Source organism: Pagrus major, chromosome 6 (assembly GCF_040436345.1).
Source record: "Pagrus major chromosome 6, Pma_NU_1.0".
Classification (NCBI taxonomy): Eukaryota; Metazoa; Chordata; class Actinopteri; order Spariformes; family Sparidae; genus Pagrus; species Pagrus major.
This window is the reverse complement of record NC_133220.1, coordinates 20577205-20595633: the sequence shown is the minus strand read 5'-3', so window position 1 is coordinate 20595633 and position 18429 is coordinate 20577205. Positions and strand designations below refer to the sequence as shown.

Sequence of the window (18429 nt, the reverse complement as noted above, 5' to 3'; positions counted from 1 at the left end):
TGATTTCTTTTTTTACCTGTTTTGGCATCATGAATCACGAACTGCAGCTGTCTTTAACCCAAACATTGAAGGTTTATTGAGATTGACAGCAAGAGACAAACAAGGCATTTTGAATAAAAACTTCAGTGCAGTATTATACATTATCAAATGCATAATATAACAGAAAGTGTCTAGAGGTCCCCCCCCCCAAAAAATGACATTGTATAATACATACTGATTTTCACACAAAACTCACATCAAACAAACATGCGTGTACAGTTTGCACAGTACCTTTATACTCATACAAACAGGCATGAGCGATTAAAATCAATCAAGCGCTGCCTCTTTAAGTGACAGACTTACCACTGAAGATTTGTCATAGCATTTCATTGTAACTCCCAAAGTCCATCCTTTTTGGTTAAAAATGGTGGAATGATGGAAGGGTCCCATCGCTCAGGATTTTGGATTACAGAACAGAAGCTACATTTTAGAGAAAAGTTGCATTTACAACGCTGTTTCCATCTGTTGTGGTGCAAGAATTTGATCTTCACCTCTGGAATGTTTACTATTTATCTTAACCTTTATGCACTGAGCCAGATGGTTACCCTTTTAAGATAATTCAGCAACTAGCAAAGAGAAACATATTTTAAAAACAACTTTCAGCTCACCATTCAGGGATTAAGGACTGATCAACTGTAGTAGTTACAGTCTCCTCACAGTTTTTTGGGGGTTGTGATAGAAACATCTTCAGAAACACCGGGGCATATGGCGGTATACACAGTACACAATGTAATATACAGTAGATATTAAATATCATGGAAAAAGATGCTGAAAGTTAAGGGAATATCATCATTTCAATGATAACAGTAGACTCACATATCAAAAATATTGGCGTTTTCCTCACTGGGAGTCGAGCTACAGTAACAGAACAGATGTATAAAAATGGATTACGTTAACGTGAAAGTGCTTTACAGTTTTGAGTCTGTTCGAAGGAAAATGCTCTTCTCTCCGTATCCGCGAAGAAGCTGCCATGGTGGGCAGTGGAACAGCACCGTTCTCAATGCTGTTCAGGGGTCCAAACAGGAAGTCGGACGAGGTCTCAGCTGGAACAGGAAGTGTAGGAGATTAGAAGTGAGCTGGGACAGTTTGCAGAGCGTCGTCTGTGGTTCGCTGCACATTCACATTCTGAAACAGTGATGAGAGGAGAGGACGGAGTTATTATCCTACATCACTCATCTGATATTTACAAATCACTTTGTTCATTCAGTAATCCTTTCATATTCATATCGGTTAACAGTAAAATGACTCTGATAGCTTTTAGTTTATTAAAAGCAGAATTCATGTTTTCATCCGGTATTCAGAGATTGTATGTAAGAACAGACCTTCAAGGTGCTGTAAAGACGTTAAAACATGCTCATGGCTCAGAGTCATTTTGTGTCACAAAACTATTTAAATGATCAATTTCAGACAAGTACAGAAGAAAGCATTTTACTGTAGATAACTACTCATAAATTAAACCTCCACTGACTTATGTGAAATATAAAGAAGTTATAGAGACACTGTATTCATTGAATGCAAAGCAGCTTTGTCAAAATCAGTGATGTTTCCAACAGTAAAAAAGTAACCAGAGAAAGAGAAGACGTTTGTTTCAATTCAGAGTTTTATATTGACAATGAGTAAACCTTGACAAAGACAAAAAAAAAATGGAAAAAAAGTTACATTTTATTAAATAATCTAAGCATGTGCGTTATCCATGAAACAGATGAACACTATTAGTAATGATTTCGTAGTTGTACATCTTGATTCAAGTGGAGGTCTAGTGATGAAAGTTTTAAAGACAGTTTTTTTGGGTTGGTATCGCAGATTAACCCTTCACATTTATAACAGTAAACATGTTAACAGAGAGACAAAGTTATCTTAAAATAAAACATATAAAATGATCATGTTCGTCAGTTTGTGTTGTATGTTGAGGTTAAATGTATTTGTCACGTGTCACTTGTATACAATTTAAAAAAAAACAGCAAAGTTACATATTAAACAAGATTTAAACAGCTTTATGTTAACAGGAAACACAATCAAGGTCACATTTATTATTAAAAAAAGCCCAATGTTGGAAAATTCATGGTATTTAAAGACAGATTTACAAAATAATATTATGAAAAACATTTATTCACTATCGTATTTATGCACACACACGCACACACACACACTTGTACTTCTATAATTGTGAGGAGCTTCACTGACAACGTATTCAACCCTCACACAGCGCTGTCCTAAAAAATGTCCTACATCTATAAGAAAAATTGGTCCTCACAAATATCGACATACAAGTACAAACACACACACACACGCTGAGTGATTTGTCCTGGTTTCCAGTTTTGTTTCCTACAAAGATGTAACTGAGGAAAATACGGTGTCCCTGAAAGCTCAACTCACTGCAACTTAATAAAACACATGCAAATGTTTTCTCATCTTTTAATTAACATCCTGATGATGACTTAGTTAGTAGTGGAGAAGGGGTAGGCTTTATTAAGTGTACACTTCGTCCTACTCCTTATCAAACATGGAAATGGTGTTTTTTTGAGAATTTCCATATTGAAATGTTGTATAAGTTTAATATTCTTTCCATTTTCATTTTGTTGTTCTTGACTTATTTTTAAAAGCTTTTGTTTTACTGTTACTGATATTATTTCATATATTTGCTGTAAATGTCCTTCTGCTAATTGCTCGCTTACCAAGATTTATGTAATCAGAATGATTTTTAAACATATTGATTAATGAAAAGTAAACTAATTTCTGTTGTTTTCAGTACGACTTGCAGCGTTTCTTTATTTTGTAGTGTTTTCTGTATTTGTGTTGTTAATTTGATGACGGTGTTTTCTTGTGTTTAGTCTCTGCATGTGTTTTCTTAAGCTGCAGTGTGTTGAGCTCTCCAGGCCACCATAGAGAAAGACCTGAGAGAAGAAAAACAGCATGATTCTGCTCCCAATGGGAGACAAAAATGAAATGAGAAAAAAGTTAACAATGACTCATAACAGCATGGAGGCAGGAGGTGATATCTCGGTTGTTGTCAGGGATCACAAGTGGACGAAGACTGAACACTGACAATCTGCCATGTGTGACACATTTACATTTTCTGTGCGATAAGACAAGAGAGATCAGCACTGACTGCTGGGCCTGCTTCAGATGGGAGATGAAGACTAAATACGATGGAAAACTCCACAGAAATCACCAAAGACAGTCACACAGAGCTCTGACAGGTGAACTGTTTACTGCGAGACATCCTCCCGACTGAGTCACAGATGAGTTGGAGGTAAAGCGCAGTGAGGTGAGTTGTCTACGTCGTCTGCTGAGAGACATTTCTGTGTGCTGCCTGGGATACCTACCTCTGGTCTGTCTCTGTGTGTGTTCACAGAGTCCACGCCTAAATAGACAGACTCCACTTTACATCCTGAGTGAGAGTAAACAAAACAAGGATTATTATAGTTAGGTCAAGTGGAAAAACAAAATGTAAATTATGCTTTTACGTTTCAGACAAAATGATGCTACAAAATCTTGGGGAGGCATTTTTGGGGAACTTAACACGCAAGAACAACGTGGCAAATCTCAATATGAGCAGAAAAAGTGACAGAACTCACCATAAGCCATGGGGGTCAACTTCAACACTGTGTGCAAAGGGCACTTGAGATAAGGCAACTCTTCTGTGGAGGTAGAGACAGAAAGTTATGAAACATCTTGTTAATTTCAGGGTCAAGGTTCACAGCATAATTTCTTTTAAAGGATAAATTCATCCAAAAATGAAAATTCTGAGTCTTTATCTACTCACCCCCAAGTTAGGTGAAGTTTTGTAGTTCACAAAACATTTCTGGAACTTCCCAGTAAAACAGTGTTGCAGCATTCTCTTAAACAACTTAAGCTGACAGGGAATCGTTTTGAAACCCAAATTGGTTTGAAAAAGTCATTATTTCACCCTCTTAAATGACAAAATCTTAGCTGCTAAGCTAAAAGCATTAGCGCTGTCTGAAATGGGTGCACGAGCTTGACCAAGCATCAAGGCTGTAAATGAATGTCTTTTCTTGTCTTGGGGCTTCCAGAGACTTGGATTATGTTGGATGAGATGATGTATGAGACATTTTAGTCCCCCATCTACTTCAGTCTACTACTTAAGAAGAATGCTGCAACACTTCTATAAAGCTCTAGAAGTATTTTGTAGACTAAAAAACTTCACTTGTCTTTCTATCAGTAGATAGAGAAAATAATAATTTTTGGGTGAATTTATCCTTTAAGGCTGGAGCACATAACATTTTAATGCGTTCCAGTTAAGCCAAAGCTTAAAAAAAAAAAAAAAACTACAAAAAACAAACAATGAGAAATGTTTATACACTTTTTTGTCCCCTACTGTGAGTCCTTCATACCTGCAGTCTTGTCCAGGAAATATGCAAGAAAACAACGCATGACGGCCTGGTGACAAATGACCAGAATGTTCTCCTGTCTCTCCAGCTCCATCATCACTGGCTCCAGTCGCTGCACCAGATCTTCATAGGACTGACGGAGGAACACAGACAAGTCAAAAACACACACTTCTCAGGACACAAACCATTCACCCCTGGAAAAAGAGTAATGAGACATCTGGAAGAATCTCACTCTCACCTCTCCTTTTGGATAGCGGTAGCGGTACTTGTCTTGGTCCCTCAGTGCAAACTCCATGGGGTAATGCTCTTGGATCTCCTCATACATCATTTCCTCACACACACCCTTTGTAAAGAGGGGAGAAGATGTGTTTAGGTTGAGTAAACAAACAATTAAGAGACATTTGTTTTAATGAAAACAAGAACAGACATACAGCATCTATTTCGTTGAGAGACTTCCACTGTTCGTACGGCACTTCCAGGCACTCGGCTGTCTGGATCGTTCTCTTCATCTGGCTGGTCCAAACTTTCAGATCTTTGATGTTCTGGTCCTGCATGAATTTCCCCAGACGTTTGGCAAACTAGAGTGTAAGAGGCCATTGAAGAAACATATTTCAAATCCAATGAAAACAATGATTTTTCTCAAACAACCATACCAACACATATTCTGGACTACAATTAAACTCATGATATAATCACACACCTCTTTTCCTCTGGCAGACAAGCCAGAGTCTCCTCCGATCCGTCCCTTGATGTTGAGGTCACTCTCGCCGTGGCGACACAGGTAGATGGAGCGTGGTGTAATGTGAATGTTCATCAGGTAGTAGACGATTCGGCTCTGGATGTGGTCGAGGACGCGGTTCACCAGGTAACGACGGCCCACATCCATGATCTTTATGTAGGACAGATCCCTGGAGCGAGAGAGTCAAGTCAACCATCTGTGATCTTACAGAGGTAGTTTAATCTGATTGAAACGTGTATCCTCACCTGTCCAGAACCTCGTCCAGAGGCTGGTAGGAGGACTCGTAACATTTGATCCTCTTCATGAAGTCCTCAATGGCCTCCTCTGTGTTACAGTGGCTGTAGTCTGGGCTGCCCAGTTTAACTTGCTGTAAAGAGAGAAACACAGGAAGACGATGTGAGTAGAGTAAAGAGGAAGTCAGCTGTCTGACAAAGCTTTTTTTTGTTTGTTTGTTTGTTTACATCTGAGACAGAGCTCTCAAGTCTTCTTGGTCTACATCTTGATTCGGATTTCATATCACCAGATTATTTTTACGGTAAACTTCCAGTGTGAAAACGCCCAAAACACTCATGTTGTGAAACTCTGCAATGTCCCACTATCACAGGAAGGAAGAGTGAATTTGTCTATGGCAAGTACTCTTATGTCAACATTTTCAAAATAAATACAGTACATTGTTTGCTTATTCCATTGTAAATGATTTAACCTGTACATATTAAAAGAGACAAACCTTACCACGATATTTTGTGCAATGACGTCTGGGTCCTCACACACAGACTCCACAAAAAAGACCTGGATTGACAAAAAACTAAAGTAAACTTGAAGGTCGTCAAGTCAAAGTGACTGATTGAATCTGATACTAAGCTGCCTTATTTATATACCTTGAAGCCATTCTGCTCAGCGAACTTTACGATGGTCGATCTTCTTTCTCTTGTTGTATTTGTGGCATCAAAAACCTGAAACAGCAGGACAAACACACTCCATAAGCAGCTCGGATGTACAGTACATATACTGATATTATGATCATTTAACATGGAGAACTGAGGGACAGCGTCAAGGACTCACCGCCACCTGTCCTCCTTCGACACTGAGGTACTGCCGAACATCATTAAGTGCCGCCAACGCACACTGACTGTAAAAAGATCGCAGACACAGAGTCAGTGTACTGAGAGATTTGTAACCAACATCGACTGCTGATTTCCTTTGTTTCAGACATGCTGTAAACCTTTTTTTTTTTTTTTTTAAAAAGGAGTCACTAGATGGCAGAAGGGAACTTTACAACAACAACTTGAGTTTCCTAACTTGCAACAATTTCTAATCCTGGTGGCTTTTTGCAGAGTGTATGTGAAATAACTGAATGCTCTTTTCACTCAGTTTTGATTTAGGATTGAAAACATGACACCCCTTCTGTATATTACAGAGGTAGAGGGAATAAAGTGTATATCACTGTGCTCAATCATGTGCCACAGAGAGCCAAAAATCTGCAGGCTTTCACCTCAGCAGGTGATCGTTTCACAGATGAGCTGCTCCGGTCTACTTGAAGGAGTTTTTAAATCAGTGTGTGTAGTCATGGTTGGCCAACCTTGCATGAAATCAGCTGACAGCGAGAGAAGTCCACGTAGACTTACCGTCTGATTTTTAAGCCCTCTTCATTATCTGGACGGAAGAACTCGAAGGACTTGTAGATCTTCAGACACTCCCTCCGGTACTGGCCAACATTGAACTCTGTTACAGATGAAAATTATGCATTTTTAAGATTGAAGATTAGCTGGTTTATACTGTAAGGTTTGTGTGAGTGTGTGTGTGTGTGTGTGTGTGTGTGTGTGTGTGTGTGTGTGTGTGTGTGTGTGTGTGTGTGTGTGTGTGTGTGTAGCAGGTACCTTTGGTTGGCACACCTATCCAGTTTAAGTAGCGTGTGAGCTTCTTTGAAATGTAAGTCTTCCCTCGTGCTGGAAGTCCAACAGTCACGATGAGGGTCGGGCAGTTTGTCATACACACTGTGAGAGAGAGAAACAGATTTTTAATGGATTTAACTCACTTCTCACACATTACATTTGCTGAACATGGCTTGTCAACACTTTTCCATTCTGCAAGAGTTTAATTAGTCTTCAAGGTTGCTCATAATTACACTAGACAGTGAAAACACTTCAGCTCACTCTGTGTGACAGTGACACACATTACTATGACAGAAAAACCAAGCCAGAGAGCAGAGACATGATTACAACAACTGAAACTGCGAACTGATGGGAAAAAAAAACAAGCCACATGCTTCTCTAGACACCGAGACGTCTCATCAGCATTTTGGATTTGTGTCCCATCGGCGCTTCGAGAGAATGAGAAAAGACGAAGGCCCGACAAATGAAGAAATCTGTGAATAAAAGGACGAGTTGTGCGTGTAGACAGCAGAGGGAAAATCAGGTCAGAGACACGCTGGTTATTTACAGACAGCAACATGCTGTAAAACAACAAAGGTCAGGTTTGATCACTGCAGCGACCAACTACACTTCACTGAACCACCTGAAAGCTTACAATCTTGAGGCTTTTTTCTGAATCAAACCTGCTGTTATTCAGGACTTTTACACACAAAGGCAATGACAACATTTTGATATTTGGCAAACAAACAAAATAAGTTGATTACTATTATAGTCATGGCTTTTAGTAAGTTGTAAATTTTAGCTCATCTACTTATATTTTGGTCTTCATACACAATTGGTTAGTCATGTACTGATAAGGAAAGTATAGCTAACGTTGTGTGTGTTTAAGAATTAATAAATATATAAACATTGAAATAAAGACCGGAGCTTCTTTTAGATTTTTAGAAATATTTCAAAATGTATGTTAAACATTATTTGAAGTAAGCAGTTCTTTTCTCCTGTGTTTTGGATTGGATCTGTATAGCTCTTTATTGTAATTACTTTGTTGAAAACTGTCATTTTTAATACACTAGTTGAAAGGTTTTGGCTCAAACTGTCCAACTCCTGCCTACTGAAAAAGACAAATTCTCCACATATCCCTGCAGGACAGCATCCTCCTGCTGTCACCTAGACAAGGGGTTTTGGACTGATGTCGAAGGAGACTATATGGAGGAAAAAGATGTTTAAAGGGGAGAAAAAGTTGAAGAAAGTGAGGCGTTTCAGTGCCAGGTGCAGGATGTCTGGACCAGCAGTAGCCAAACCATCAGAGCTTGACTCAGCAAAACCAAGCCGACCTGCAGAGAGAGAGCAAACCAGGCTGAGAGAATCTGGCTGAAATAAAAAGCAGCTGCTCACTGGCACGTCCAGCCTAACACAATCAGACATGTTGGCTGGGAGTGCTGCTGGTCCCGGTAAATTGATGCATCTGGGTCATGTGTGTGTGTCATATGGTCAAATGTAATTACAGCCACTTATTCTGCTCAAGTTTACCTCCACGCATGTGATATTAGAGGAAAAACGAGCCAGATAAGCTGAGCATGATGCAACATTACCACGCACCAAAAGGCATCGAGGATGATCAGCACTTTATTAGTGCGCAACATCTGAAAACACCGCGCGCTGATGCCACATAACGGAATATGTCCAGAGACAGGCTGGGAGCAGGAAAACATGTCTGAAATAAAGTAACTATGAATAAAAAAGAAAGAATATCAGCAGATGCCCGACATCACCACCCTGTCACATCCTTTGCGGCACTTGCCGGCCAGCTGCCCGCATCTTACCCCGTCTCTGAGCTATGTGCCCGTTTCTGCACGCCGGCATCCAGATCTTCCTGAGCGGGTTCTGGGTGAGCTCCCGCGGGGAGGGGTCCAACATGTACTCCTCGTTGTCTAACATCCTGGATGGTGGATGATCAAGCTTAGCCTCCTACTGTTAAAGTGAGGCGGTGGGCTATAGCCCTGGCAGTCTGATTCAGCAGGCTGCAGGGGGGAGGATGTCACAGATCAGCTGAGAAACAGCAGTTTCTTATTACCGTAAATGACTGGAGACTGCGCACAGCGGAGTCAGGGAGGAAAACAAGGAGCCGTGCACAGGATGTAACTTTGCATTGCCAGCATTTCTGTCGTGTTGTTTCATGTTGCAGTGCTGTGCCAGGGACTTATGCCAGGGACTTATCACAGGGTTGTTTACGTTTGATTTTTTCAGCACACTGATGAGTACAATGATCCTGTACTCAATGTAGCACATATTAAGCCTATTGCCTTATTAGTCAAATCAAAGAGGGAAACACAAGCATTCACAATGAACCATTATGTAAACAGAGTTGGTCAATTTTCACAGAAACATACCTGTAATGGTTTTTGTTGTCTTTTTATTGAACATGATTGTTGTTGTTTTTTTATAAAACATTGTGTTTTTATTGTCTTTTTACTGCAAATTTCCTTTTTGTTGAACATTTTGTTTTTGTTGTCTTTTTATCAAACATTTTGCTTTTGTTGTCTTTATACTGCATATTTTGTTTTTCTTGTCTTTTTTACTGCACATGTTACTGAACTTTCGGTGCTCTCAGCAATTCCTTGAATCCCTTTCCTTAATGTTTTCCCAAATATTTCCAGGACAAAGCACACATCCAGATCCAGACTCTTTCTAAGAAAACACGCTTTTGAAAGTTACCGTAATGACGCGGGCACTTCGCAGAATAAAGCGGGGCGGAAAAGCAGATGTCGGAAGAAAAACAAGCGTACAGCTGTTCACATGTAGCACACATGGGCAGTGAATGCAACTGAGAAGTGAACCAATCAGAGAAGAGAAGACGGGCCCAGCAGCCAATAGGAGAGGCGGAACGGGGATGGCGAAGGCGTGCTGCCTGATGGGAGCTCGGATAAACATGATCGCGAAACACTATCGAAACCTCCAGCTTTACAGCTTTACACGACCCAGTCACGGGCCCCACAGCCTCCACATCACACAGCACACATCCTCAACTATACAGCAGTCACACACTGAAGGATATCCTCTCTGTGACGATAGAAATGTTTGGTCAATCAGCTGCTAAAACTCACATTTGATGACATTATAATCAGTCGTCTTTATTACAAGATAGTCAGCCACTTGAGAAAACATTTAAATCTGATGTAAAGGAAAACACATTAGGGCTGCAGCTAAGTATGTTCAACTTCAGTTTATCTGATCATTATTTTTCTGATTATTTATTTGTCTAACTGATGAATAAAATATGTCCAGCTGACTTCCACAGTTATTCCTCTAGCATTGGAAATTGATTATGTTTTGGGTTTTGGACTTTTCAGAGAAAACAGACCACTTAATGACATCACCTCTGAGAAATTATAATGCGCATAGTGACATTTTCCATGTCAATACAGTTGCAGTTTGTCATCAAACTAATGAAACATAAGAATGAAAATACATAATTATAAGGACTACACAGCCAACAGTCGCATTAGTGACGTCATCTCATTAAACGGTAACCAAAACCTGTTACTTAAAGTTCACTGAGCGGTTTGACACAAAACTAGATGGTATTTTACTTTAATTACAACAAACTGGGACTTTCTTGTCTTGGAAAATTATCTTTTAAATTGACATCATATGTGTGATTCATGGCACAATTCAAGAAGGATCAAAAAATTAATTTGTCTCTCTCCACTCACTACCAAACAATTTTTTTTTTAAATAAGGTCCCATGGGCTCCACTGGAAGGGGTGTGACTTCGCACTGTTAATATTTGCCCAACCAAAACTATAAATGGGAACTTGTGAGAAAATGCGGACTACAGTATGTCTTGACAAAAAGTCCTCGTCATCACTTAACTGGGTCAAGTTTCACTTTCAAGTAATGACTGAATCATGTCAGTCTGACTTGTAATAATCCTGTATTGAAGGCTTCTTCAAGTGTTTGTTGTCATTCTGATGAGACTTGTACTAATAGTAATGTAGTGTCAAAGTTGCGACACCAGGTGGCACTGTGCACTCACTTTAAAAAGGCCACGCATTAGAAATTCAGTGAAGTAAACAATGTAGCTTAGACAAAGATGTTTCTGAGGCCTACTGACCGCTCGGTTACCAGTTCAGCGTCTACTGTAACAGTAAAGGTCAGACGGCACTGCTGTCAGGGACAGTCAGCATGTCAGCAGGACTAATCTGATCAGCAAGACACTACACCCCAGAGCTACCAGCAATTAATCCAACACACACACATAACTTTCAACACACACACTTTCCCCACTCCCATTAGTTTTGCAGCTGTTTGACAGAAAGTTATCAACCCAGTCGCCAGAATAAAAGTTGGCAATGCACATTTCTGCAAGCCACAAACCTGTATATGATGAAACTTAACAACTGATGTTGTGCTTATGGTCTGGTTAGGTTAGAGCACAAAATCCACTTGGTTTTTATTTATGTCACCACAAACACAGCTTACAAATGTTGAAAAGTTGTTTCAAACTGCGGTCATCGCAGCCTTGGCAGCCTTCACACTTAACTCTGGAGTTTAAGATGGTAAATATCACAGTCAAACTGCTGCAGAAGCACACATGAGAAGCAGAAATGTGACAATAAATATACAATATACCAAATGTATCAATAACATGTCTTTGAGCTTTGTACAGTATCAAAATTCCCAACTATTCAGACATCAGACATCTGTGTACTGCACAATAATTAGCCAAAAATGAGCCAGTTCATAACACTCAGCCTCACTCATTTACCCGCCCACACTAATTCACTCCTTAAATAGACTTTAACCAGCAGGGCATTTTGAAAAAGAAAAACAAGCCTGCCCTGACAAAAAGTTATAAAAAAAAAAGAGCCAGATTCCTTCAGTTGCGATTAAAATCTTTGTTAAAACTTTAAACATATACATCTGAAGACAGCAACAACGTGACACAAACTATGACTTTTTGATTTTAAGTGCATAACCTTACATAACCTTTGCAAACAAAGCTACAGAAGGTGCGTCATATTCGACTGAGGGCCAGCTGCAGAATTTATCGACCTCCTGTCACATCTGCTGCCTGGTTGCTGGCATAAAAGCTGCATTGCTGTATCTGTTAGGTTATTATGTTGTGCAAGTAACGGAGGAGCAGAAGAAAACATAACGTCGTTCCATAATCCATGGTGATTTAGTTTAAAGACTCAGAGTTTGGTTTCTGTTGAACTTCTTACATACAAAGGTCAATATTACACCAGTATATGAATGATATTTGCATTATGATGTAAATTAGTTACTCTCTGTTTCACTGCTTTAGCAGCCTCCTCTCTTGGGAAGGCTTTCTACAAGATTTTAGTACGTGACTGCAGGGATTTGCCAGACACTGATGTTAAGTGATAAGACCTGGCTGACAGTCAGTACCCTGAGGAGTTGGATGGAGTTGAGGTCAGGACTCTGTGCCTGCACCCTGAGTCATGTCCCACCACTACAAACTTAGAAAAACATTTCTTTATGGACCCTGTTGAACTTTCATTTTTCATTGCCCCTGTACACAAAGATTGAACACACTGAATTTAAAATATCACTGAATATTATATCATTATGATGTCAAATGATTAGAATTAAGGGGTCAAGCCCAAACTATGAAATACACACTCATAATAAAAGTATTATTTCAGGGGTGTCCGCATATTCCTGTATTATTAGTCTGTGCTCTGTCCACTGATTAAGCTTGTTGATTTATATTAGATATACAACCAATGATTATTTTTATTATTGATTCTGTTAACTTGCAATACTTAATTACACAATATACTGATATTGATGATAACAGTGATATTATAAAATTAAATATTGATATTGTGTTAATGATACACATACGATTATATCTTGTGAATGATCCAGTGCAGATGTTAGGCCGTGTAGATCTTTTATTTATCAAGTCATCTAGTTGCCTTTTCGCTTTTTTCATTTTCACTACGTGTAAACTTTTGTACACCTACACTCGTATTGTGAGTGTAATTTATTCACCCAAAATTCGCTATAAATATCACAATAATATTGTTATCCTGCATTCACTTTCCCACGATAATTGTGTAGTGAGAATCTGATATTGTGAAAGCCCTAGTCTGTACTAATGAAACATGTTTCTTTACATGTAGAGAACAAGATTTGTAGGTCAACGCATCTCTGCAACAAAACAGGACTTCATTTTAATCCTGTTTTGTCACACATTCTACCTTTATCAAAACATTGCAGCTTCTGAATATTGCACTTATCCATATTGTGATTTGGATTGTATTGCAGTTAATTGTGCAGCCCTAGTTTTATCCAATCAACAGTCCCAAACCAAAAGATATTCATTTTACACCGACATAGGCCAGAGAAAATGAGCAAATACCCACATTGGAGAAGTTGCAAACAGTGTTTGCAGTGTCATTTCTGCTTGACAAATGACTTATATGATTACTTCACTCTAAAATATGTTGACAATGCATTTTGTGTTGATCAATTGTTATTAATGGACTAATCCTTTTGGCATTTATTTATACAGTATCTATTGTAATCCGGAATCAATAGGCTCCTATTGTGCTAGACACGAGCAAGATTAATGTCTCCATTGGATAGAATCGTTGCAAACATTCGTAAGCATAATATACAAAAATAACACTAACAATCCTGAACCTGAATGCTCCCAGATGCAAAACATCTGCTTGATGAGTGTGCTGAGAGTAGGCAACCTACAAGTACTGCATAGGCATCATGCATACACATGTAGGCTACAGCTCTGCTGCCTGAAGCCTATAATGAGATTCTGAGTGAGCGGGTGAACTTTCCCCTAGATAGAGAGCAGACACAGGGAGGGAGGGAGCTGCAGAGAGCGAGGGAGGGAGCGAGTCTGTGAACAAGGAGGAGAGGAAGTGATTTATTGTGATTATTTAGAGCAGGAACCGACAGAGATAAAAACTGAAAAAATAAGGATTATTGAGTAGAATAGAAAGGTGGGAAAAGAAGGCGAAAGAGGCCAGATTTACGAAAGCTGGGGCATGGAGATAAATATCCCGTGGAGGTATACGGCCACTGTGGAGTGTTTGTAGGGATATAATAATCTGTGTTGGGTCTGCTGCACCCACTGAAGCAGATTTCTCTCCGTCTGCAGCTCTGAACACATACGGGCAATGTGGGCACTCCTGACACAAAGCTAACTCGCAGCGCCTTCTTAACATCATATTATATTAAAGCGTCTCAATGCAAAGTTTGACCTTTTCTTAAAATAAACACTCCAAGTATGCGGCTTTGTATCATGATTTTCCTGTTTTTCTGCTCAGCCCCACCTCTCTGTGTGTTGGCGGACACACAACTAGCAAAGCACATCTCCTACTCACCAACACAGCCTGAGCTCTGTTCATCCCTCGTACATCTGCCACAACAGCTCGGCCTGCAGACATTTAAACCACTGTGACCATATTCGTACAAGGAACAAGAGCGAATCCCTCTATCAGGACACAAAGTCTAACAGAGACTTAGTCAGAGTTTGTCCTCTCTGCATGGCGCTTGTCAACAATACATCATGCTGAACAGCCCCTCCAGGCTACAGGACCAATAGAGTTACATAATAGCTTATTCTTATGATAACTGAGTCATTGGATTATATAGGCCATAGTGCTAGCATTGGCTCAGATGCCGTTCATATGCACATAATCCTTTGTAGCAAGTCTTCTCAAAAACAGGAAGAATATGATAGGGTTGGTTTGAAAAAGTAAACAGAAGTTCAGACTGAAATGTTTACACAAACATTCAGGTTCCTTTAACGCAAGAGAGCACCTGTTAGAGCAGGATTTTGGATGCAAATGAACACTGAAATCTCCTCTCCATCTGTCACATCCACTGCAACACATGTTGTGAAAAGGGGAAGTCAACCTAACGTAGGTGTTCGCAATAAACACGTCATTTACAAACAAGAAACAAAATTAACATCAGCCACTACAAAAATGATGTTGAAATATGCATGAGACTGTTTGAAAAAACATCTGTATGTCGTTGCACTACTTGTACTGTCTACAACAAACAGAATAGCTGACTTGTACAGACTCTTTGGTGTATACTCTTTATGGCGTTGACTATCAGTGTTTTTAAATATACTGTATATACACCTACTTTCTTTGCACATGTTACTGTACATTGTATTTCTGTGTCAGTGCACTGTGAGCAACTTGATCAATAAAGCCATTTCTGATCCTGAACTTGTGTCACTTTGCTTGTAACTATTGTGAGAGCCATGCAAGATGCTCCTAAATCCAGGCTGATCCACAAACCAGGTATTCCCTTGATGAAGTTTAAGAAAAATGAGCCTTCAGGTCAGATCTGATTGTCACTTTTACTCTCTCCCACATGCACACAGTGTGGTCAGACTGTATTTCCTCATCATTACCTTTGTCAATAACTAACTGTAGAAAATGCCTCAAGCAACCTCAACTTAATCAGATGACATCTGTAACCTAATTCAGATCATTTCTTTAACATAACATTGTAGTAAGTGGCCTGATGTTTGCAAACAGTCAGTGTTTACTTCTCCTGTCCACCAGCTAGCTTAGAGGCTAGCTAACAGCAGCTGCAGCCAGGTTGAACAGCACTCAGGAGGATGCTAGCTACCAAAGCCCCCCTTGGCATTTGTAACAAACTATTTCTTCGCTCCATGAAACCTGAAATGCCAAGTCTTCCCCACATTTCGCGGCTGTGTGCCGCAGTCTGTCCCGCCTCTCCTCGGTACAGAGCCCTGTCAGCTCTGGAGCATGCCTACGTGACAGACAGACTTGTTTACTTCATCCGCTCGCTAGCACAGCTGCTCTGTAGCGCCCACCGCACACCATGTCGACTGACGAAGAGTGGATAAAAACACAGGAAAAAATACAAAAGTGACACCTCAGCGGGAGTGCGAGCCTACCTGCTCTGTCCCGCGTGTTTCTCGGGCGGCAGGAGCCCCTCATGGTCCCGGTTTGAAGGCTCTTGTTCCCAGCGTGGTGAGCAGTGAGCGTCCTACAGCCGCACAGACACCAATGAATGAAGAGTGAGCAGCTGAGAGGGACGCGCGCTCATCATCGCGTCTGTACGCACGCGCGCGCATGTATACATCCACTTGTTATTGTTTAGATGTTCTCATGTACCTCCATCTGCACCTGCACCCCCACCTGTACCTGCACCCCTGACTGCAGGTGAATGGAAAAGTTCACATCAAAATCTAAATTAAAGTCATTATCTTCTCAGCCTCATGTGGATGGAAAGTTTTGTTGTCCACAAAACAATTTTGGAGCTTCACAGAAAAACAGTGTTGCATCATTGTCCTAAACAACGGAAGCAGATGGGGACTTGTTTTAAAACCTAAAAAGAAGGAGAAAGAACCCCCCAAAAAAGAAAACCTTGAAGTTGCACAATGTGGCTTCGGGGAGGAAATTTTAATTAGAAGAGAACGATCTTCACTGACTCATTCAACTAACTGAGTAAACAAACGCTCTTCATCTTCATGACTGAATAAACTGAGTAAACAAACTGTCCTTGAAGGACAACACAATTTCATGTTTTACTTTGTTTATATGTGGCAGACCCTGCCACCTTTCTAGCGTCAAACGGTGTTCTGGACCTTATTTATTTTAAGATATTGGAGACTGTAATATAGTAAATTGATGTTTGGTGTTAATGTCTCCACATCGCTCGTTGGGTATATGAGTGGCTGCAGACTTGCAGCTCCTCCCTCTTTAAGATGGCTTCTTATTGTCACAAGCCATTTGCCTGATGAAGGTGAAGCACTGAATTCTCAAAAGTAAATGTATTATTGGAAGTAAGAGCGTGTGCAGGAGTTTATTTGAAACGTTTGAATAAATGTATCATAGAAACAGCACAGATTAAACCAAAGTTTCTTTAAAGGCACATATCACTGGACTTCAGTGTCGGGCTCTGTTTGACCCCCGTCTGCACTCGTGCCTCGCTGGAGCTGCTGCTTTTGTCTGATCTTGTCTCTCAGTGCATTCAGGATGAGGTCACTTTTTTCAGGAGCACTCGAGGAGCCCACCTAACACGGCAAAGAAAAGTTATGATCATTCATTCTCCTCTTTTTACATACTCAAATGGAAATTTACAGAACTGTGTCCTAGTCCTCTTACATCTTTAAAACTTATGCTCTTCCTGATCCTCTCTGGAGGAAGCGGAGCAGGAGTAGATGGAGGAGGAGGAATCCAAGGGGGAAGTGGACTCTGGTATAGTGACTTTGTGCGCTGTGGTGTCTGATGGGAGAAGGTGCTGCCTTTGACAATGGGAACAGGTGGCAGAGGCCCTTTCTTCAGAGCAACGGAGATGGACGCCCCCGCAGATCTCGGCAACGTTTGAGACACTGGGCCTGTCAAATGTGCCAGAAGCTGCTATCACTTTTAAATATTTACTTTTGAAGCATGAGATAAACATTTTAAAAACAACATTAAAGGGGTAGTTCAGATTCTTTGAAGTGAGGCTGTATGAGATACTTAACCATTGTCAGTGTATTACCTGCAGTAGATGGCGGTCGGCATGCTGCAGGTGTAGGAAGCTAAGCAATGTCCTGCTGTGGACAGGGTCAGCAGCAAAATGTATTTTAGCACCTGAAAACGGCCCACCTAATTAAAAAAATCCATATCCCTTTCAGTGTACACCATATTTCGAATGTTTTCACCGCTTTACCTTGCCAACAGACACACTTTTCCAACCAGAAAATGCTGTTATATAAGCCAAATATTGTTCTCTCCAAACAAACATGACTCCTTTGGCAGAAACAGTAATTTTACCTTGCAAATCACAGGAGTTGCTGTTCTACCGCTGCCACAAACATTTAGCTTGTTTTGCGTTATTGTGTGATTTTGGTGAGTCCGGACTAACTCTTTAAAACACAAAAGTGACACAATAACACAAATAAATTCACTTATCAATGCAGCGGTAGACAAGCAACTTCTATATTCTGTGAAATGACAGTTTCTGACCAGGCAGTCTGGCCTGCGTTTCGCTGCTGACCCTGTCCACAGCAGTACATTGCTTAGCTTCATCACTGGTAGTCCTGCTGATTTCCAAACTGGGGGCGTGCCAACCACCACCCCACTTCAAAAAACTTGAACTATCTTGAAATACTGAGCATACACTGCTCAACATTTTCCTAGAATAAAGAACCTCTGTTCCTCAGCTCTCTCTGCACAGCTTTGACACCGCCAAACTGGTTGATGATGCAGTCGACAGCTTCGGCAACGTCTTTGTCTTTCAGGTCTTCCTCAGTGAGTTGCGCCCGGATTAACAGCCTCTTCATAGAGGCGTCCAGATCCTGAAACTTCACCAAACAGATACAGCAAGGAATGGGCAAAATTAGCATTTTATTTCCACATGGACTCTTTACAATTTGACGTTGTCTTGATGTTTGTTTGAC

At 40.4% G+C, this 18429-nt stretch overlaps 1 protein-coding gene across 5 annotated transcripts; it reads right to left on the bottom strand.

The window, feature by feature from the left end:
* Positions 1-52: 52 nt before the first annotated feature.
* pfkfb4b (6-phosphofructo-2-kinase/fructose-2,6-biphosphatase 4b) lies at positions 53-16030 on the bottom strand. Of its 5 annotated transcripts, none has more exons than XM_073469274.1 (14): positions 15937-16030; positions 7008-7124; positions 6756-6852; positions 6193-6259; positions 6009-6083; positions 5863-5919; positions 5376-5497; positions 5092-5299; positions 4823-4969; positions 4630-4734; positions 4395-4524; positions 3618-3680; positions 3366-3430; positions 53-1164 (listed from the first exon to the last, which is right to left on the bottom strand). In XM_073469274.1, the coding sequence occupies exons 1-14, from the start codon at positions 15977-15979 to the stop codon at positions 1105-1107; spliced, it is 1356 nt and encodes a 451-aa protein (XP_073325375.1). In that variant the 5' UTR covers positions 15980-16030; the 3' UTR covers positions 53-1104. The 5 variants fall into 5 exon arrangements, with proteins under 5 accessions (XP_073325375.1, XP_073325373.1, XP_073325374.1 ...); XM_073469272.1 differs by lacking the exon at positions 15937-16030 and adding an exon at positions 8825-9082; XM_073469273.1 differs by lacking the exon at positions 53-1164 and having other exon boundaries at positions 1622-3430.
* Positions 16031-18429: the final 2399 nt, after the last annotated feature.